The sequence below is a fragment of the Pangasianodon hypophthalmus genome, chromosome 19 (genome assembly GCF_027358585.1).
Source record: "Pangasianodon hypophthalmus isolate fPanHyp1 chromosome 19, fPanHyp1.pri, whole genome shotgun sequence".
Classification (NCBI taxonomy): Eukaryota; Metazoa; Chordata; class Actinopteri; order Siluriformes; family Pangasiidae; genus Pangasianodon; species Pangasianodon hypophthalmus.
The window spans coordinates 905,459-928,020 of record NC_069728.1 but is presented as its reverse complement, the minus strand read 5'-3'; the positions used below and the strand labels follow the sequence as shown (position 1 = coordinate 928,020).

General features: G+C 39.0%; 1 protein-coding gene across 2 annotated transcripts in view; it reads left to right on the top strand.

Moving 5' to 3' along the window:
• Nucleotides 1-8,874, top strand: part of LOC117599786 (uncharacterized) — a 62,937-nt gene extending 54,063 nt beyond the window's left edge. For both annotated transcript variants that reach the window (XM_053242210.1, XM_053242211.1), the window contains exons 3-5: nt 261-295; nt 4,368-4,512; nt 4,727-8,874. In XM_053242210.1, coding sequence (XP_053098185.1) covers nt 4,419-4,512; nt 4,727-8,478 — 3,846 coding nt within the window. In that variant the 5' untranslated portion in view covers nt 261-295; nt 4,368-4,418 and the 3' untranslated portion in view covers nt 8,479-8,874. The remainder of the gene's footprint in view (nt 1-260; nt 296-4,367; nt 4,513-4,726) is intronic.
• Nucleotides 8,875-22,562: the final 13,688 nt, after the last annotated feature.

Here is a 22,562-nt window from a genome sequence, read left to right as displayed (position 1 = left end):
TGCCCATTAGTATTACTTTTATTGCAGAACACCAGCCACTTTACCCACCCAGATGGCGTTCAAAGCATATTTACTGGTTTATTATACAGTTTGCTTGTGTCAAGTCAAGCACCCTTTATTAATATATTGTATATAGTTAAACATTTTGGTTATTAATGCCTTAAAATATGGTGATTTATTCACATTGTTGTTTATGTAACAGAAATACAAATAAAGAAAATAACATTTTGTAAATCAAGATTTTTTCTGTTTGTTCTCAGGCACTTCACTTTCAGCCTGAGACCTTCAGTATCAGGTAATTATGATTAATTATCAATTTGTGATTCTTTCCATGTTTATATGGTGCTTAACTTGTGCAAGAACTTGAAAATATGTTGTGGCCACGAGATCATTTTGTGGAAAGAACCAATGTGTTTCCAGTAGCCATGAGTTGATGCGCAAACAAACCTGTGTGATTATAGCAATGTCAGATTATTAATATTAAAAAGAGATTTTTGAATTGCCAATATTATATTGCTTGTTTTTGTCACAGCAACTGAATGAAGTTCAAATAATTATATTAGGCCTATAATAAATTTATTTCATTGTCCGCTTCGTTTTATGTTTATTCTTACCCAGTTAAAGCCATTTATTGTCTATTTTTAATGAAGTTTTAAAAGTTATAATAGTAATGCAATTTATTTATTAGCAGACAAGTTTGCTACATTTAAGTGATAGGTGACGGTTTGGGGCTTCAGGGTTGGGGCTGCAGTCTGCTGGACGGTAGCTCTCCAGGAGCATGGTTGTAGATGCCTGTACTGGATACACTTAGTTTTTCAGGGAGGTTTGCAGGTAAGTTTCTTCTAGCGTCTTGGAGATATTGCCACAGTTCTTCTGGATTTAGTCAGTGTCAGTTTGTTCTGTTTCTTCATGTAATAATAGACATGACTCAATGATGGTGAGACCAGATCTCCGTGTGGAGCACCTATGTGATCTATTGTCACACTTCTTGTACATACAGAAATCTCACTGGATTATTAAAAATAATGGCAAAAGCAATGTTTGGAAATGTAAACTGATATTTCCTACTGACACACTACTGTAAATGATGTAAATAACTGACTTAAAACCATTTATTGGGGTGAAAATACCGACGTGCCTAAGACTTTTGCACAGTACTGTATATATGCATGTATGTGTGTATATTAATGCATATATATAAATATACAGTACACACACATTATGTAAACACAGACTTTTATTTTGGATGATTAATCGATTTGCTATTAATCGATTTGACAGCCCTAATAAATAATATGCCGTATCTGATATTGAGAAAATGGTCTATTAGTGATTGTGATTTCAACTTTAGTGAAGTTACATTATTACACCATTAGATGGCAGCAAGGAGAGTCTTTATGAGTGAGTAAGTAGCATACTTTTATATCGAAAGAGACCAAAACAGGGACATTGTCTTTACTTAAAACAACACATTATAAGACATAATTGACAAATACACTGAACAGTACTGTCATGGGAAATCCCCTTGACTGTTATAAAGATACAAAGATATGGCTTTTGAGTACTGAGTGTTGCATAACCATGGGAAACATCTAAGGGTTAGGAATGTAAACCCAGTTCCCTGAGAAGGGAATGAGACACTCTGTCAGTTGCTGACGCTATGGGCGATGTGTCCCATGGCACCTGGTGTCTGAATATTGTAAAATCACACCAAACCTATTGGCAGACAGCAGTCAGATGACAGCACATGGAGTGTCCTTTCACATAAAAGGGTGACTGTTTTACATCAGGTTTGTTTTTTCTGAATGGAGAAGCAACGGGATGCCTTAGAGAGGGCAACAAGGTGTAGCATCTCATTCCTTTCTTTGGGAACCAAGCTTGCATACAGAACACCTAGACATTCCCTTTCGAGGGAACTCAATGCTGTGTCTGTTGTTGACACATTTATTTAACCATTAATGAAACGGGCCCTTTTGCTTTAGCTATAGGACAGTCTAGAGCCCTTAAAACCATGGCTATCTTGGGAGATTACAAAAAGAGAAACACAAGCGTAATGGAAATGTCTGAAAACAGAGATCAGCCCATTTGCAAGGAGCATAATCGTGCTTCAATACCCAGTGTGATCATTTGGAGCATATCTTATCTTATTGGACGGCCGGAAAAAATCTCACACACTGGAAAAAAAAAACAAACAAACAAAAAAACCATTCAATGTGAAAGCATATATATCAGAGGTGCTCAATTATGGACCCCGAGATCTACTTTCTTGCAGACTTTATCTCCAACCGTGATAAAATTCACCTACCTGCAACTTTCTAGTTATCCTGAAGTACAGATTGTTTCAACGGCAACAACACAGACAAACGCTTTGTGGCCCAAACTTAACTTCCGGTAGACTTCCACAAAGAATCAATAACAACAGAGTCCCTGTAGAGTCGATTATTTCATTGCAATTATTATAAGCTAAAATATACATATAAATTAAACATAATATAAATTGTTATATTACTAGCCACTAGCCAGACCGATAAACAAACACAGACTGGAAGTTAACTTCAGGCCAGACGCATGCGTCCGATGAAACTGTCTATAGCATCCAGAATATTAGCTTGTTCTGGTTTGACTGAATAGGGATGAAGCGAGACTTTTCTGGCTCAAGGATTAGCAGTTAATTTGGAGGTGCTCTACCAGTGATGAGATGATTTCAATCAGTAGCTGTGGATACATGGACTCTAATAATCCAATTGTAATCAGACTAGTAGCACAATCGGAATTAAAAAAGTCACATGTAACCAAGTCAATCGGAATGAATTGCCAAATCCAATTAAAAATTCAGTCATATTGTAAGGAGTGGTTTATTCCTCTTGTAATCCGATCGACAGGAAATGTAAACAGGACATGTAAACACTTTGTATGTCACACAGAATGAGCTGCTGCTGTTGTGTCATTATAAAACTCACCTTTCGCTCAGCGTCTGTGAAGTGGGGAATGAAAATGTCATATCAGTCCTTGTTTCCAACTCTCAAGTACAGACAACAGAAAGGGGTGCTTTAACTGCATGATAAATATAAGCAGCACAGCACAACAGCTCTTGTGTTCATCATCCTCTAATTAGGACACAAAATCAGGGCTCGACCTTAAGCCTTGTCCTTAATACTTGCTCTAGCATGCCCTGAATGACCAATTCACTTGTCTAAATAAAAAAGTTACTTGTCTGGGGAAATATCATTTATTCCGAAGCAGTATTCTCATCAGTGTTCTATCAGCTTTTACATACTTCAGTCTGCTTATTTGTGATATTCACTGCATGGGCATTTTTAACCTTATTAACTGTAATCATCTTTCATCATCATGCACCTTTAACAAAATCACAAACTGATTCTTTGTTGGAAAAAAAAATCACTTTGTGAACTTTTCAAAATAATTTAACAGTATTCTCTTTCTCTTTCTCTCTCTTCTGACATCACATATCTGAAAACTCGAAATATCTATTTCCATCGAAGAGAGACTCTGAAAATGGGTTCATATTGGTCACAATATCAACAATCCGAAGAGGAGAAAAAAAGAATCCAGGAAGAACTGGATCGAATTAAAAAAAAAGAAGAAGTAGAGAGAAAAGAAAATGAGAAGAAACTGAGAGAACTGGAAGATTTTAAAATGAAAGCAGAAGAAAAAAGAAAAATAGATGAGAACAACAGAGCTAGAGAACAAGAAGAAAAGAAAAGAATCCAAGCAAATAAAAACTGACGTCACAAACCAACACCTAATGTGCAACGATCTAATATAACAGTACATAAGGAGCATTAAAACTGTTATTAATGCAAGATATTTTAATGCAGTATGTTTAATCATCACATGCGATTACTAGTGGTGAATGCAGTAATTTGCTGGACTGCATTATACAGCATTCTTAATTTGATTTCCTTGTTGCAGAAGGATGACAAGTTGTGTATTCTTATCTTCCGTATGCTTCTGTAACTCCTAATTACAAATTAAAATGATTCATCCTTAAGATCTTTAGCAGTCATCTGGATGCATTTCATTTAAAGCATTGTATTTTCTTTTATGATGTGTTAAGCTGTATTGCTGTCAGATAAGAGCCTACCTGTGCTTTTTCCTTGTTGCACTGCTATAAAAACAACAAATATTCACCCACTAATTAAAAAACAAATCTTCTGAAATCCAAGTGTGTTTTCTTTTAGAAATTGCTTGTTCTTATTTTGAAAATGTGGGCATGTGGGATTTTATTTGTTGTTTTTCCATTTCTATTTTGGTATCATTTTAAACAGACTCAGAGAAGAGTTCAATTGTAAAAGTGTTACTCATTAAACAAATTCATATTTACACACATATAATTTATGTTCTAGAAAGGGAAGCCATATTTCAGAACAGAGACTACAACCAGCTTCATCAGAAACATGCCTCACTCGGAGACCATTGACCTGGCTTGTCTTGGCCGACCGTTTCAGCTGGGAATGCTGTATGATTGCAGAAAGGATTCTCTCATTCCAGGTATTAAAATCACAATATGCTAATATAGATATGAAATAAAACTATCCAGATAGACCTAAAACAGAGAATGGATGAATACTCTTGAAGCTATTACTAAAACATAAGCCAAAAATGCACTCAAAGTGAAATAAAATCGCATTTACAGTACATGTTCATAGCATGTTTCCATAGTTCTTGGCTTACTATAACAGGCAATTATATACTTTCTTTTAAGGAATAACTCTCTGGGACTCTGATATGCTGCAGAAGAATATTAATGTACATACACAGCCAAACACTGACTTCAAAATCATTGCTTCAGATTCAAGTGAAGACAAAGCAGAAGCTTTGAATGTCTCTGCATCTCTTGAAGCCAGCTTTCTATGTGGATTAGTCAGTGTGAAAGGCTCAGCTGACTATTTACATGACAAGAAGAAGTCCAAAAATCAGTCTCGAGTCACTTTACAGTATCGGACAACCACACGTTTTGAGCAGTTAACTATGGAGCATCTTGGAGTAGGGAACGTAAAGCACAGCCATGTATTTAAAGAGGGTTCGGCCACACATGTTGTTACGGCTCTACTGTATGGAGCTCAGGCATTCTTTATCTTTGATCGTGAGGTTTCATCCAGTGAAAGCCATCAAGACATACATGGCGACCTCCACGCAACAATCAAAAAGATTCCTACAATATCAATTGAGGGCCAGGCATCTTTGACCATGAAAGAACTGGACAAAGACAAAATAGACAAGTTCAGCTGCACTTTCCATGGAGATTTTGCTCTGGAAAATAATCCAGTTACTTACGTAGACGCCATCAAGGTGTACTCAGAGCTGCCGAAACTGTTGGGGGGAAAAGGAGAGAATGCTGTGCCCATGACCGTGTGGCTTTATCCTCTGAAAAAACTTGATTCAGCAGCTGCTCAGTTGGTCAGGGAGATCAGCGTTAGCCTGGTACGACGAGCACAACGGATCATGGATGGACTGGATGATTGTGACATTCGGTGTCAAGATCTGATGAGGGACAATGTCGCCATCCAGTTCCCTGAAATCAAAGCCAAGCTCAAAAACTTTAAGGACCTCTGCTCAGAGTACAAAGTCATTTTTCAGAAATATCTCTGCAGGCTTCTTCCATCTATAAGGGGTGGAGGAAAAGAAGAACAGGAGCTTTCAGATTTTCTGAACAGAAAAGAAATGTCCCCATTTCAGGGTGTTCTGATAAATAAGTACCTAAATGAGCGAGAGCGGGAGATCACTGTGGTTGGATCTTACCTCGACATCATGAAAGACATCCCTGTTCTTTCAACCAGCAATGACCTGGACAAGATTGTCTTGAAAGCATCCAATGACTATGTGGTAGCCTTTGCACTCTCCTCCTTAAATGAAAAGGAACTCTACCTTTCAGACTTAAAGAATTACCTTAAACAACAAACAAGTGACAAAGGGGAACAGCCAAGCTATGACCAAAGCTCTACAGAAAGGGCAAAAGAATGGTTTTCTTTGGAAGATGTAACTGCACAGAACAGGGAAAACATACAGGCCTTCGTAGATTTCAAAGAAGCCAATAAAGGAAGAAAGAACATTGAATTCTGCATTGTATCGATCCCAGATGAACTCAGCACTGCCTCTTCAATTCGTGTTTATGAACGAGCAAAACTCATCAGCTCAGAGGACGAGCTTCCCTCAAAACCCCCAATGCCCAATTTCTTGTGCGCCGCGCATGACTGCATACATCTGCAGATCACGCCTCCTGACCACGGCGTTAGTTGTGTGACCTCGTACTGTATTTCATACAAGTCTGCAGAGAGCTCTGAATGGACAGAGGTGTATACTGACGGAATTTCTGATCAGGTCACTGTCAAGCAGCTACAGCCGCATAAAGAATACTGTTTTACCTGTAAGGCAGTGTGTCGTCCAGGTGTGAGTCTGGCAAGTGACAAAACTCAGTTCTTCAAGACCCTTCCATGTGCTCCTCCAGGAGCACCCACAGTCAAAAGAGTAGAATCTGAGTCTGCAACATTAACTTGGGATGTCCCTAAATCTGTGGGCGAAGATATTATGGTCACTGGATACGTGTTGGAATTCAGAGAACGACCAAAGGATCAGGAAACCGAAAAGCCATGGACATCTGTGAAATCTGCAAGCAGGGATTACACTTTTCAGGGACTGAAAGCAAACACAGTCTACACAGCCAGAATTTTTGCAAACTGTGGAAGTGATGGAGTGAGTCTCCCCAGCCCTGAAACTGTGTTTTCTGCATGTTCAAAGAGCAAATCCTCAGACGAGGCTGGAAGTGGATTGTTCCTGGTTCAATCTTCACGCATACAGAAGGGGAATCCTTCAATTTATAAACTGACACTACGCAAAAAAATGAAAGAGAATGTAGAGTTTGATCAGTATGTCTTTGGAAAACAGGTGGAGGATGTGAAAAACAAAGTCATTCTTCTTGTAGGAGCGACAGGTGCAGGAAAAACCATGCTCATCAATGTGATGGCCAACTACATACTGGGCGTAAAGTGGGAGGAAGCGTATCGCTTCAAACTAATCCACGAAGAGACTCATCGCACACAGGCCGAGAGTCAGACATCTATCGTCTCATCTTATGAGCTGTACAGTCAGCCTGGCTTTAAAATTCCCTACCCGCTCACAATCATAGATACACCCGGCTTTGGTGATACAAGAGGAATCGAATATGATAAACTGATTACAAAGCAGCTGAAAAGCTTTCTTTGTAGCCCTTTGGGAATCGATCACATTGATGCCGTCTGCTTCGTCGTTCAGGCCTCTCTGGCTCGCCTGAGTGCCAATCAGAGGTACATCTTTGACTCAATTCTGTCCATTTTTGGCAAAGACATCGGAGAGAACATCATGATTATGGTGACATTTGCAGACAGTGAACAAATCCCAGTCCTGGAAGCCATCAAAGCAGCAGATCTGCCCTGTCAGAAAAATACAAAGGGAGAGCCCATGCATTTCAAGTTCAACAACACAGCTGTGTATGCAGACAAGACCATAAAAGAGCCTACAACCTCTGACAGTGATTCAGATGAAGATGGTGAAGCCAATGGTAATAAACTGTACAACATTGTCTGGACATCGACTTTCAAACAGATGAAGGCCTTTTTCAAGGCACTGGGCAAATCTGAAAATAAAGATCTGACACTAACCAAAAAAGTCCTGGAAGAACGAGAGCGCCTCGAAAAAGCCATGGCAGATCTGACCCCTCAAATCACTGCTGGCCTCACTAAACTGAGAGAAATTAACACAATTAAGGAACGTTTGAAAAATGAGAGAAATAGCATAAAACAAAGTGAAGATTTTGAGCAAGAAGTTGAGGTGATAATACCAAGAAGACACCCCATAGATAGTTTTGCCCTGAATTGCAACTTATGCTTATTCACATGCCACTCCACCTGCTTCCTCCCTGCAGAAGATTCTGTGAAGACTTGCGCTGTGATGGATGAATCTGGATGCTGTGTTGTCTGCCCTAACTCCTGCTCTCACACTTTTCATTTAAAGGAAAAGGCAAAGTGGACATATGAAAAGAAAATAGAGAAAAAAACCATTAACGAGCTGAAAGAAAACTTCATGAAGGCACACGGAAGAATTTTGCAAACACAGGATTTGATTGATGTCCTTGAAAAGGACTTAACTTCAATTCAGGCCAAACTGAGGAAGCTAATCAAAATGTCCTCTGATTGCTTGAATCAACTGAATAAAATTGCACTGAAGGCCAGCTCTCTCTCCACTGCAGAATACCTTGAAATCTTGATCAAAACGCAGAAGGCGGAGAAACGTCCTGGATTTGAAGAACGCATTGTTGAACTCGAGAGGATTAAAAATGAAATTCTTCTTCAGAAAAAAATCACAGAAGGAGATGATCTGCTCACAGAGGAAGAGCCACCGCCAATGAAATCTGGAGACTGTGGAAATTTGGTGTTCTTAACTTCAGTTTTTAATCATGACAGAGATGAAAATGACGACTGATGAGTTATAAAATCACCAGAAAGATTTTAATTTTTCTTCTTTTTTTTGCTCATATAATCACATAGAGGTCTGTGTCTGGACTCAGTCAAGAGGCTGACCTTACTATATTCAGCTTTTTAAAACTGGCAAATGGGATTGTGGGAATGTTATTTTATTTTCAGATCTGGTGCATGTCATACTGCTGTTTAATTGTGAAACATTCCATAATTGAAAAGTGTCAAAATGTTGGGGAAAAGTCTGTGAAAATCAACATCAAGCAAGAAAACGAACAAAGTTGTAGATTGATGATGTCTATATTCGTATATTGGTTTATCTATATGTGGTACTATAGTTAAAGGGGTAATATGTGGTTAACAATGAGTTAAATGATTGTGTGATAACTAATCAAAAAATAATAAAGATGAACAAATAAAATAGTCTGTTGTCTCATTTAAGTAGCATCAAAGTATGAAAGTGTTTGGTTTGTTCAGTATCTTCTTTAAAGTCTAATTATGCATCACTGGCTCATGACAGGATTGGTGGGGAGAAAGACTACTGAATGAGATCACTAAATACGATTTGGGGTGTTAGGCGATCCATCTTTGTCAAAACGTCATAAGCTATGAACCAAGCCAACCAGCTACGCGGTGAATCACAACACTATAACCTTTAAATTGAAGCAAAAATGTTTTGAAAACCAGCCAGAAAGATAAAGGTACAAGACTGTGTAATGTAGGTAAGAACTACAATCTTATGAGGCAGTGCAAAAGATAATCAAATTAAAAACAATGGAGAAATATATAAATATGCATATGTATAAATATATAGGCTGTACATAAAACAAATTGTCAAGTTGATCATGTGCATTTATATATGACTATATACTTGTATGTGTCATTATGTTAGATTTTGCATGAGCTTTTTACCAAAATCAAGCTCAAATTAAGTTTTTGACCAGCTAATTTTTCATCTTTAGAACAACTGTGTCTGAAGCCGTAACCCACATAGCAATTGTCGTCTGGCTCAGCTCTGGGCCAAACAACCAGTTACGCTCAGCCCACATGCAGTAAAGAGTTACGGCCCTTGTTCGGCCCAGATCTGGACTACAGGCATGAGCCACACATTAGCCATAACTGGCCCAAATCTCAGCCAAATAGTAACTTATTTTTATGTATAATCATGTTCTATTTTTAACTGTTTTAAATTCATTTTAAATCAATTTTTAAATCATTTTAAAAGTTTTTAAATTCCTTATTTTATTGTTATGATTATTTTTTTATGATTATTTTACTTCCTTTTATGTAAAGCACTTTGAATTACCATTGTGTATGAAATGTGCTATATAAATAAACTTGCCTTGCCTTGCTTTATAACCAGCCCTGAACTGGGCCAGAACAACTTTTAATAGTGCTACCCAATCTCCGCCTTCAGTAAACCATATAGAGAGGAGTCTTTAACCAGAAACCCCAAAACTGAGGTAGAAAAAAAAGGCAAAAAAAAAAAAAAAACAACTCTGCCACGGATCCATCGATAGGCTGTAAAACACACAGTTACACCTTTAGACAATTAAGCATCTGTAATTCACACATCTTTAGATTGTGAAGGAAAAACTTTCTGGCTCAGCTGGGACTCGAACCAGTGATCTTGCTGTGAGGGGACAGCATTTCCCACTGAGCCACTTATGCTGCACTTAGCCTCAGACATAAAGTACAGACACTTGTGGAATAATAATAAATAAAAAATTGCAAAACTTTTTTCATGATTGTATGTATATAAAATAAAATAATAAAAAAAAAAACATTTACAGGTACAAAAACTCTGTTTGGATGCTGAAATGTACAACATACACAGCAAAATCCTCAGTGAACACTGAGGAGATGAATGATCAAAACACGAGATGAATGATCAAATTAAATGATCAAATAACTGATGATTGAGCATTTGGTAAATTCAACTGCAAGTCAGATGCATTAAATCTCTGAAGATCTCAGCAGAGGATGATCAAACAACTCCACAAAACAGCATCACCAGCTTCACTCATTACTAACCAGACTGACTTTAGTTCTGTCAGACGTCTAGAGAAGCTCTTATTGAGAATTAATAGAGGTTTAGATATTGATATTTATTTCATTTGAAGTCACCATTGTGGTGGGCAGTGTTTGCCTTAGTTCTTGGTCCTCGTACTTCTTGTGTTAGCTTTTCTTCGGCTGCTGTAACTGTGTGTTTGTAAAGCACAGTTGTTGTGGCAAAGAAAGCCAAGATTGAATGGGATCAGGTACTATCTCCCTATCTTGCTTATTATGTTTTAAACGACAGTTACAGAACAATACAACAGACGTTATAAAGCCAGGGTAACAAAGGATAAAAGAAAAGAAAAGATTTTTTTTACAATCACAGACATGCATGACCTTTACATTACTCAAAGATTTTGAAGCTAGAACACAAAAGGACAGTTCTGATTGCCTTTCTGTTAGTACTGTGTTGAATAGCACAAAAGTAGATTAATAACAAAAACGTCGTTTTTCAGATTATCATAATTAAAACATCCAAAAACTACATTTTCCAAATGCAAATTAAAATTAAAGAGTACCTTTTCTTTGATAAACATAGAGGCATAACCCAACCAAAAGACATTAAATAATAAAGTTCAATATTTACATTAGGCAACTCAAATTAACACTCACTTCTCTCTAGGAAGTCTCAATCATAGATGTAAACAATGAGACAAGGGCAGAAGTTCTGCTTCAATGGTCTCAACACAACTGAGATAAAGATACACCAAATCACCAAACTAAAGTTTCACAACAACAGGTCTGGAGGTGAAGAGGAGTCCTCAGCTGCCACCAGCAACACTGCTCTGTGCGCAGCTGGAGTGTAAATCCTCTCTCTCCTCCGCCATCCCCCAATCACAGCAGAGCTCTAATGAACAGCGTCAGGTGGTGATACTGCTTCTGCAGGGAGAGAGAGAGAGAGAGAGAGAGAGAGAGAAACAAAGCATAGCTTGGCACAGCAACAAAACCTACGGCTCTGGACATAACAACATGTACACTTTGTTGTCATTCCGATTAAAATCATTCCGATTGAAAGATTCGGTGGACAGATTACATGAGACGTGTTTACATGTGCCGGCGCTTTCAGTCGGAATGACTTTGTGACATGCGCACATTAGCCTGTGTCCTGTTTGCCGCCTTTTATTCCTGTCAACATGGAGTTCCATTATTTCTTATGCGCGCTCTTTTTATGTAAAGTGTTGCTCTTAATCAAGCAACAGTGTGAATTTGTATGGCGTTATTTTAATGACAAATGTCGAGAGCACATTCTTGTTGTGCGAAAGCACATTAATATAATACGCGGATTGCCTTTGCAGATACACGCTGCTCTCGAGCAGAGAAGAGCGCGCGCACTTAAACCGTGTCTCTCCTCTCACTTAAACGGTGTCCTGTGCACTCGCACATCTCTCTGTGCTCACGCGCTAGATATTCATTCTTTTCACATCTGAATTAAACGTCAAAAGTTATAAACCAATCAGATTTCAAAGATGGATCTGTAATTTGTTTACAAATTTAACACTACTTAGTCATAATAGTCCAAAATGAGAAATGAAGCGGGTGCTTGGATGATTTGTAAATAACCGAGTTTAACAGTTTGGTCAACCCCCTCTGAGCGATTTATCTAAACACAACCAAAAAAAGTATATGATTCTTTAAAGTTCGTGAGGTCATACTGTCATTTCTATAGACATGTTGGTAGATTGTATTCAGTCTTAATTATTTGGTTTTACAACTGGAAATAACTTTAAATAACTTTTTCACCTCTTAGAGTCTAATGAAGAGTATTTGTAATGAACATCGTTTCATCCAGATTTAAAACTATTGCAAAAGGCTGAAAGGTATAAATAACACATTGATCTGTGGCCATGTAGTTATAGAAGTCATGTAGCAAATGATGACGTTTTTTTTTGTCATTTTTTCCGCCTCCTCACTTCATTTAATATTTCACTGCTGCACTATTTATAATTAATCTGACATTTACATACACAAGCCTTTATGTTATAAAGTCTGATACTGCACTGCTGTGTAATTACAGAAATATTTAGACATTTCTTAAAGTCATTATTATTTGGGTAAAATGTTCCTTAATTCTGTAAAAAGTTTAGTTTAACCATAATTACTGAATAATTCAAATGAGTTACTGAATGATATGTTTTAAAGTGAATAACTGAATAACAATCCATGGATTTTAGAGGTTCATTTCACATGTACTATAGAATAAGCGATGTTGTAGTCTGTGTGTGTAAATCTGTGTTATTGAGTGTATGTGTGTGAGTGAGGGTGTGTGTGAATCTGTGTTATTGAGTGTGTGTGTGTGTGAGGGTGTGTGTGAGTGAGTGTGTGTGTGAATCTGTGTTATTGAGTGTGTGTGTGTGTGTGTGTGTGTGTGTGTGTGTGTGAATCTGTGTTATTGAGTGTGTGTGTGTGTGAGGGTGTGTGTGAGTGAGTGTGTGTGTGAATCTGTGTTATTGAGTGTGTGTGTGTGTGTGTGTGTGTGTGAATCTGTGTTATTGAGTGTGTGTGTGTGTGAGGGTGTGTGTGAGTGAGTGTGTGTGTAAATCTGTGTTATTGTGTGTGTGTGTGTGTGAGTGTGTGTGAATCTGTGTACTGTGTATCATCGGGTCCTCGGCTCCTGGCTGCCAGGATTGTGGTCTGGATGGTGGAGTTCCCTGTGTAAAGTGTGTTATTATGTACATGTATGTAAGGATTTAATGAAAAAAAGGTATCGCGCTCATTGGTTATTTCACTGTCATGACCCGCCCACTTCATTGTATTTGTAAATCTGAAATGAAAAAGGGATGTTAGTTTTTGTCCCATTCTCTCCATCTTTTCTTCCTGCTTTGGGCATAGTGGATTTTAGACTGAGTTATTATCTAAAACTCAGCTGGCCTGTGGAATTCAAAAGTTGTTTGATTGGTACAAAGGAGCCCGGTGTGTGCTGAGAAAACATTCCCCACACCATTACACCACCTCCACCAGGCTGGACTGTTGACCCAGCAGGTTGGGACCATGGATTCATGCTGTTGATGCAGAATTTTTCTTTTCTTGTTTGTTTCCACTCGCGTTTCACAATATTTTTCACAGTAACTAATAAGTTTTTATTTTTATTTCTAAAGCACTTTAGTAAACCCTTTTACAGCACTTCATAAATCGCATAAACCACAATCCATCACATGACTTACAACTATACACATGAGGAGAAAAACAGGCTCCTGCTAAGAGGTATTAAAATCAGCACTGTCTACATGGCTTTTTAACAAGTTTCTTAATTATAGTATTAAATAAATTAATTCATAAATAAAATTCTACCAGTACATAATGATTTTATTTTCAAGCAGAAAAAAAGAGAAACGAAAAGGGAAAAAAGAGCACAAATGAGCTCAGTGTGTTATGAGTTGTGTGGAAATATCGTTTGAGAGGTTTGAAAAGCATTGAATTAAATTTCAGAGTCTTTACTGCCATCTACAGGAAAATGCACAAGTTCTCCATCTAACTGAACGTTTGGATGAAAAGTGAAGCCTTTGAGTCAACTTTGTGTTTTTGCTGCCATCTGCAGGAAACACGATGGTACTGTGCGCGTGCACGTGAAGGAGGGGGTAGGATCCAGCCGAGCAGTCGGACCTGACTTTCGCCATCGTTTATAAGTAAGTTGAGTAAAGGGTGTTCCTAATAAAGTGGCCTGTATGTGTGAGTAAGGGGTGTTCCTAATAAAGTGGCCTGTATGGGAGTAAGGGGTGTTCCTAATAAAGTGGCCTGTATGCGTGAGTAAGGGGTGTTCCTAATAAAGTGGCCTGTATGGGAGTAAGGGGTGTTCCTAATAAAGTGGCCTGTATGTGTGAGTAAGGGGTGTTCCTAATAAAGTGGCCTGTATGTGTGAGTAAGGGGTGTTCCTAATAAAGTGGCCTGTGTGTGTGAGTAAGGGGTGTTCCTAATAAAGTGGCCTGTATGGGAGTAAGGGGTGTTCCTAATAAAGTGGCCTGTATGTGTGAGTAAGGGGTGTTCCTAATAAAGTGGCCTGTATGGGAGTAAGGGGTGTTCCTAATAAAGTGGCCTGTATGCGTGAGTAAGGGGTGTTCCTAATAAAGTGGCCTGTATGCGTGAGTAAGGGGTGTTCCTAATAAAGTGGCCTGTATGCGTGAGTAAGGGGTGTTCCTAATAAAGTGGCCTGTATGCGTGAGTAAGGGGTGTTCCTAATAAAGTGGCCTGTATGTGTGAGTAAGGGGTGTTCCTAATAAAGTGGCCTGTGTGTGTGAGTAAGGGGTGTTCCTAATAAAGTGGCCTGTATGGGAGTAAGGGGTGTTCCTAATAAAGTGGCCTGTATGTGTGAGTAAGGGGTGTTCCTAATAAAGTGGCCTGTATGCGTGAGTAAGGGGTGTTCCTAATAAAGTGGCCTGTGTGTATGAGTAAGGGGTGTTCCTAATAAAGTGGCCTGTATGTGTGAGTAAGGGGTGTTCCTAATAAAGTGGCCTGTGTGTGTGAGTAAGGGGTGTTCCTAATAAAGTGGCCTGTATGCGTGAGTAAGGGGTGTTCCTAATAAAGTGGCCTGTATGTGTGAGTAAGGGGTGTTCCTAATAAAGTGGCCTGTATGCGTGAGTAAGGGGTGTTCCTAATAAAGTGGCCTGTGTGTATGAGTAAGGGGTGTTCCTAATAAAGTGGCCTGTATGTGAGTAAGGGGTGTTCCTAATAAAGTGGCCTGTGTGTATGAGTAAGGGGTGTTCCTAATAAAGTGGCCTGTATGCGTGAGTAAGGGGTGTTCCTAATAAAGTGGCCTGTGTGTATGAGTAAGGGGTGTTCCTAATAAAGTGGCCTGTGTGTATGAGTAAGGGGTGTTCCTAATAAAGTGGCCTGTGTGTATGAGTAAGGGGTGTTCCTAATAAAGTGGCCTGTGTGTGTGAGTAAGGGGTGTTCCTAATAAAGTGGCCTGTATGCGTGAGTAAGGGGTGTTCCTAATAAAGTGGCCTGTATGTATGAGTAAGGGGTGTTCCTAATAAAGTGGCCTGTATGCGTGAGTAAGGGGTGTTCCTAATAAAGTGGCTTGTATGTGTGAGTAAGGGGTGTTCCTAATAAAGTGGCCTGTGTGTGTGAGTAAGGGGTGTTCCTAATAAAGTGGCCTGTGTGTGTGAGTAAGGGGTGTTCCTAATAAAGTGGCCTGTATGGGAGTAAGGGGTGTTCCTAATAAAGTGGCCTGTATGTGTGAGTAAGGGGTGTTCCTAATAAAGTGGCCTGTATGCGTGAGTAAGGGGTGTTCCTAATAAAGTGGCCTGTGTGTATGAGTAAGGGGTGTTCCTAATAAAGTGGCCTGTGTGTATGAGTAAGGGGTGTTCCTAATAAAGTGGCCTGTGTGTATGAGTAAGGGGTGTTCCTAATAAAGTGGCCTGTATGTGTGAGTAAGGGGTGTTCCTAATAAAGTGGCCTGTGTGTGTGAGTAAGGGGTGTTCCTAATAAAGTGGCCTGTATGCGTGAGTAAGGGGTGTTCCTAATAAAGTGGCCTGTATGTGTGAGTAAGGGGTGTTCCTAATAAAGTGGCCTGTATGCGTGAGTAAGGGGTGTTCCTAATAAAGTGGCCTGTGTGTATGAGTAAGGGGTGTTCCTAATAAAGTGGCCTGTATGTGAGTAAGGGGTGTTCCTAATAAAGTGGCCTGTGTGTATGAGTAAGGGGTGTTCCTAATAAAGTGGCCTGTATGCGTGAGTAAGGGGTGTTCCTAATAAAGTGGCCTGTGTGTATGAGTAAGGGGTGTTCCTAATAAAGTGGCCTGTGTGTATGAGTAAGGGGTGTTCCTAATAAAGTGGCCTGTGTGTATGAGTAAGGGGTGTTCCTAATAAAGTGGCCTGTGTGTATGAGTAAGGGGTGTTCCTAATAAAGTGGCCTGTGTGTGTGAGTAAGGGGTGTTCCTAATAAAGTGGCCTGTATGCGTGAGTAAGGGGTGTTCCTAATAAAGTGGCCTGTGTGTATGAGTAAGGGGTGTTCCTAATAAAGTGGCCTGTATGTGAGTAAGGGGTGTTCCTAATAAAGTGGCCTGTGTGTATGAGTAAGGGGTGTTCCTAATAAAGTGGCCTGTATGCGTGAGTAAGGGGTGTTCCTAATAAAGTGGCCTGTGTGTATGAGTAAGGGGTGTTCCTAATAAAGTGGCCTGTGTGTATGAGTAAGGGGTGTTCCTAATAAAGTGGCCTGTGTGTATGAGTAAGGGGTGTTCCTAATAAAGTGGCCTGTGTGTATGAGTAAGGGGTGTTCCTAATAAAGTGGCCTGTGTGTGTGAGTAAGGGGTGTTCCTAATAAAGTGGCCTGTATGCGTGAGTAAGGGGTGTTCCTAATAAAGTGGCCTGTATGTGTGAGTAAGGGGTGTTCCTAATAAAGTGGCCTGTATGCGTGAGTAAGGGGTGTTCCTAATAAAGTGGCCTGTGTGTATGAGTAAGGGGTGTTCCTAATAAAGTGGCCTGTATGTGAGTAAGGGGTGTTCCTAATAAAGTGGCCTGTGTGTATGAGTAAGGGGTGTTCCTAATAAAGTGGCCTGTATGCGTGAGTAAGGGGTGTTCCTAATAAAGTGGCCTGTATGTATGAGTAAGGGGTGTTCCTAATAAAGTGGCCTGTATGCGTGAGTAAGGGGTGTTCCTAATAAAGTGGCTTGTATGTGTGAGTAAGGGGTGTTCCTAATAAAGTGGCCTGTGTGTATGAGTAAGGGGTGTTCCTAATAAAGTGGCCTGTGTGTATGAGTAAGGGGTGTTCCTAATAAAGTGGCCTGTATGTATGAGTAAGGGGTGTATGTAATAAAGACCTTTAAAATAAAACCTTGGATAATAGAATCACCGTTTTTCCACCTGATGATAAAAATATCAGCGATTAAACAAAATGTGCGCTTTATTTGGGGAAATAACAGAGAGGTGATGAAAATGGAAGTTTGATTTAAAGCTAAAGAACAAGGAGGACTGAATGCAGCTGAATTAGGAAATAAATGAAAGAGAGCATTTATAAGAGATTTATAAACACATTAATAACAGAACAGTGATTGTGAGAAATTGCAGTTCCTGGATTTGGCCACACGAGGGCAGTCAAGCTCCATCCAGCACAACACGCAGCGCCGCCTCAAACAGCCGGTAGGCCTCGTGTCCTTCCCACAGACACAGAGCTCATCAGCCTTATTACTGTGCACTGGATTATTCTGCCATAACAACTCCAACACACGCCTCTTCTCTATTCTTTACTACTACTACTACTATTATTATTATTATTATTATTAGTAGTAGTAGTATTATTTATTTATTTTTTATCCTTTTTTAAGAACATATCTTCAGGCCTCTCAGCACTTGACATGGAAATGTTAAAAAAAGGTTTAGATTTACTTTTTATATCCGGATATCTGTAACAACTGGTTTGTGACAAAAAGTCCATTGTTAAAAACTCTATATAATGAAATAAACGAGTGAACGAATGAATAAATAAATAAAATTAAAACGCCTGTCTTGCATTTTTAAATCAAACTTTAAAAAGCTCACAATTTGTTACAGTAATTCTTCAACATTACAAACTTTTAAATATACAAAAATAACTATTTACAGCATAGTCCAATCATGTTATTATACCTACATAGTTATTTCCCTTAAATATTGACAGAGATCATATTTTTAATAAAGACCATGGAGATTTATTTTAAGATCTTCGCTCCATTGTCCTTTGTCTTTTTAGTTGATTTAAGATTAGTTTAAAAAGCGTCTCAGCTGGGAGATGGCATTGCTTACTGATCATTGCACCTTGTTTTCCACATTTTATACTTAACAATACACATTATAAGCCAATAAAAATCTTTTATATTTTTGGCTATTTCTTTTTTCAAATATTCCCTACATTATTGTCTTTTCATTTATGTTTATATTCAGCTCTAGATTTTTGTGGGTTTTTTTGCCATATCTCAGCAGAGTGTGAGCAATTTCACTGTAAAATGTAATAAGTTGACTTTACCTAGAAAAAGTGAGGAAACCGATTGCTTTAAAATTTTCAAGTAAGCTGAACTTCAAAAATTAATTTAAGACAAAAAGCAACAATAAACTCCGGCAAAACATTATTTATTTTTCTTCAGTTTTCTTCAGGCACTACAATGTACCAAACACTGCCATTCAGACATTCCTAAATGCCAAACATTATTCTTCAGTGTAACATTAACAATTCTTTGCACAACTCAAATGTGCAGTGCAACTAAAAACAATCTTTCTTTTACAATATAATCCAAATGCAGACTAATTACGACTGACGAGTGACTGTTTCAAACACAACACCCAAGAATCCTGACTTTTGTACAACCACAAGCTTAACACAATCTCACACAGCATTGACTTCCATCAGCAGAAGGTTTTTAAGTGACTGTAGTTTTGGTTTCAGGGATTTATGTCCAAGGGAAAGAAACACTCTTTGCATAAAATCAAAGGTGTTCTTTAGTTGTAGAGGATACTCCAAATTTAGTGCATATATCAGCCCAAAAAGCGGCACATGGCATGTGGAAGATTTTCAGGATCATCCATCACTATGGCTCCTTCTAGAGTAATTGCTCTGTGCAAAGCCTCCAGATGCAGTGCTTGTGGAGAATCCTGGCTGTCTTCAGACATCACGCTCAGAAATGTGGGCTGTGTCCCAATCACAGTCCTAATAAAGAACAGAAATATTACAATCCTAGTTACATTAAAAAGCACAGCTTCCAAATCGACTCCACCTGCAGGTAGAACTGCGCATGCGCCCCACAACTTTACAAAATCCTCATTATTTTAAGAAGAGGTTAATTGGATTTGATGCGTTTAATAAAACAAAGTTTAAAAAGTTGTCATTGCTTAGTACAGAAGGATCCTTTAATTGAAGCGCTATGTCGATGGCCCCAAGTCCAGCAGAAGCTGTAGGTTTGTAGAAAAGCTCCCGGTTCGTTACTTCCCTGTTATTGCCCCAGATAAAGCCAGCGCAAAGCTTGTTTCATTTCATTCCGCATTTATTGTCGGGAGGGAAAATGGCAGCTAAAAACATTAGTTTACATCATATGAAGGTCTTGCTTATTTGAATCCTAGTTTTATAATTCAGCAGCTTTCCAATGATGGATTTCTGTCTTAATCTCCGCGACCACTCATTTTGCTGCTCAGATCCGGTTTAAGAACAACTCCGAAATAACAAGCGCTCCTCTCTCCGTGATAGAGCAACACAGCCGCTCTCTGATTGGCTGAGACCGTTGTGGCAGAAGGACCAATCACAAACACGCCGGCAAATTCCAGCGTCCGCCCGCCGTTCTATTCTACTCTACACCCCTCCCACCCCCGTGTGTGACGCTGCCTCTGTGTGTGTGTGTGTGTGTGTGTGTGTGTGTGTGTGTGAGAGAGAGAGAGAGAGAGAGCGCATGAAAACAGACAGAAGGGAAAATAGACACACAAACGCACAAACTAACAAAACTATATACAGCGATATAGAGAAAAATAAATTCTTACTAGTTTGCCCATATGTTCATGTTATTCCTACAGCCTCTGTCACTGTTTTGGGATCAGGAATGAGGTTTTAGAAAGACGATCAGGAATCAAATCCACTAAAATCATCATCAGCCATCAGAGTATCATGTTATATAAGGCCTCTGGGTGGAGTTGAAGGAGAGCCGTGTCAGTGCTCTTGCTGTATTTGTGTTGTTTGTAGTCTTCTGAAGCTGCTGCCAGTGGTCAAAGCCTCCAGAACAGCTGAGTGAGTATTTTTATTTATAAATGTATTATTGCATGATTTGTTATGTTAATGTAACACTGAACGGCACTGTTTGGATTAAAGCTTGTTAGAAGTTACTCTAATCATCTTCACATAAACACTTTTTACACTAACACGTTATGGCTGCACTGAGGACTGGGCAAAATCTTCATGATATGGATTATTTCAGAACTATTACAAATGAGAACACAAAAAACATAACAATATGAATACAAATTATAAAAAGTAAATATTAAAACACTCTGCCTTTTAGGTACAAGTTCCGTATCTTTTGTTCTGTGTGACACAGTGTTGTGCTGAGTTTCACTCTGTCATGCTCCTCCTTGTTTTTTGTTTTTTCTTCAATTTTCTCCCTAATTTAGTTATGGCTGATTCCCACCCTACAGTTCAGTCTTACGCCAACTGCATCTTTTCAAACTGCTCATGCTCACAGACGCCCATGATCAGTTAGTATCACTGTGATTGATAGGGGAGAGAGAGTATGCCACCCCTCCCTCCCTGAGAGAATGGACTCACTTGCTCACTGGGACTCCAGACCACTGATGGCTGTGACATTGTTGGGATTTGAACTCACAATTTCTGGAAAATAGGATGAAAGCTTTTCTGTTGTGCCACTCAGGAGCCTTATTTTTGTAACAGCACACCACTAGTAGCTCCTATCCCTAACCTTGGTGAATTAAATCAGCTGCCAAGAACTGGCTTTTATGGCATTGCTGATACAGAGGATACAGGAAAGATCTTTCAGTAGACATTATTCATTATTCTATTTTCTCATCCTACAATATGTATCACCATATCATACAGCCCTGTCTGCACTGAGGGACACATGAGAGCGAATAAGGATGCTTTCATACCTAATTTGTTTGGTTTGGACAGATCAAACTTTCTCTTTAGTTTGGATCAGTTTGGACGTATGTGACTCCACCTGTACTCGGGTCCACACCAAACACCTGATCCAGTGTCTTTGTAAAATCGGAGGTCTCGTGGTGACTGATTTGTCACTGTATGAGCAAAGAGAACAACACACCAACTCTTTTACCATCTTTGTGAAATTCAACACTCATTGTAACTCACTGTATAACTAACTGTAAAGTACAAATAGTATTGGCATGTTATTAACTCGTAGTGTACAGTTCTATAATCCTTTATTATCTGTAATAAAATGCACTGTTTGAGATCAGTGTTCTGATTTTTCATTATTTCTCTTCCAGGCTGTGTGAGTGTAATCTGACAGAGGAAAGCTGTAGAGTTCTGTCCTCAGTTCTCAGCTCAAACTCCTCCAGTCTGAGAGAACTGGACCTGAGTCACAATAAACTGCAGGATTCAGGAATGAAGCTGCTCTCTGGAGACTCCACACTGTAGACTGGAGACACTGAGGTACATACACACACACACACACACACAGAAAGAGAGAGAGAGAGAGGGCACAGAGTTTTAATACACACATGCACATACACAATTTTATTAAATGCAGCAATATCTAGTTTTTGTAGTAACTGTAATACTAGTGATCAGATATATTTCCATTGGTTTGTGTGTGAGATGGAGAGTAAATGTACTGTATATAAAGATTTTGTGTAGTTCATGTTTTCAATGCTAAAACTGAGTGTGTTAAGTGTGAGAAGGTTTTCTTTCTTGCAGGATGTCAAGCTGCAGTATTACAGATGAAGGTTGTGCTGTTCTGGCTTCAGCTCTGAGGTCAAACTCCTCATCACACCTGAGAGAACTGAATCTGTACTATAATAATCCAGGAGAATCAGGAGTGAAGCTGCTCTCTGATCTACTGAAGGATCCACACTGTAACCTGAAGAAACTACAGTGAGTCACTGACCTAATGTCTCTTTACTGTACTGTATGATTTTGAATAATATTCACTGTGTACTATATAACATTGACAGTTTGTGTGTGTGTGTGTGTGTGTGTGTGTGTTTATACTGATCTTGTTTGTTTACACTGATGCTCTTCTCTCTCTTTAAGCATAAAGTATGATAAACTCACCAGGACTGGCGTATGACAGGAGTCTCACCTCAAAGCTCTTTTCCAGGATAAAGCAGTTTTGGTGAAGCGTTAGAACCCGTCCCACATTTCCAGCAGTTTGCGAGCTGAATCATTCATATTCACATGTAGAAGTTCCATAACAATAACCATGACTGATCACATCCTTTTATCCACTCAGCTACAAGTTACTTCAGGCTATAATAACATATTTTACAATCCAAAGTCAAATCCTTCAGCATCTACACACAACACAGAGATATCATCACATCATCACACTGATTACACAAATACACATCCATGTGTTGTAGCTGTTTATAGCTTATTTTTAGCTCCGTATTTCT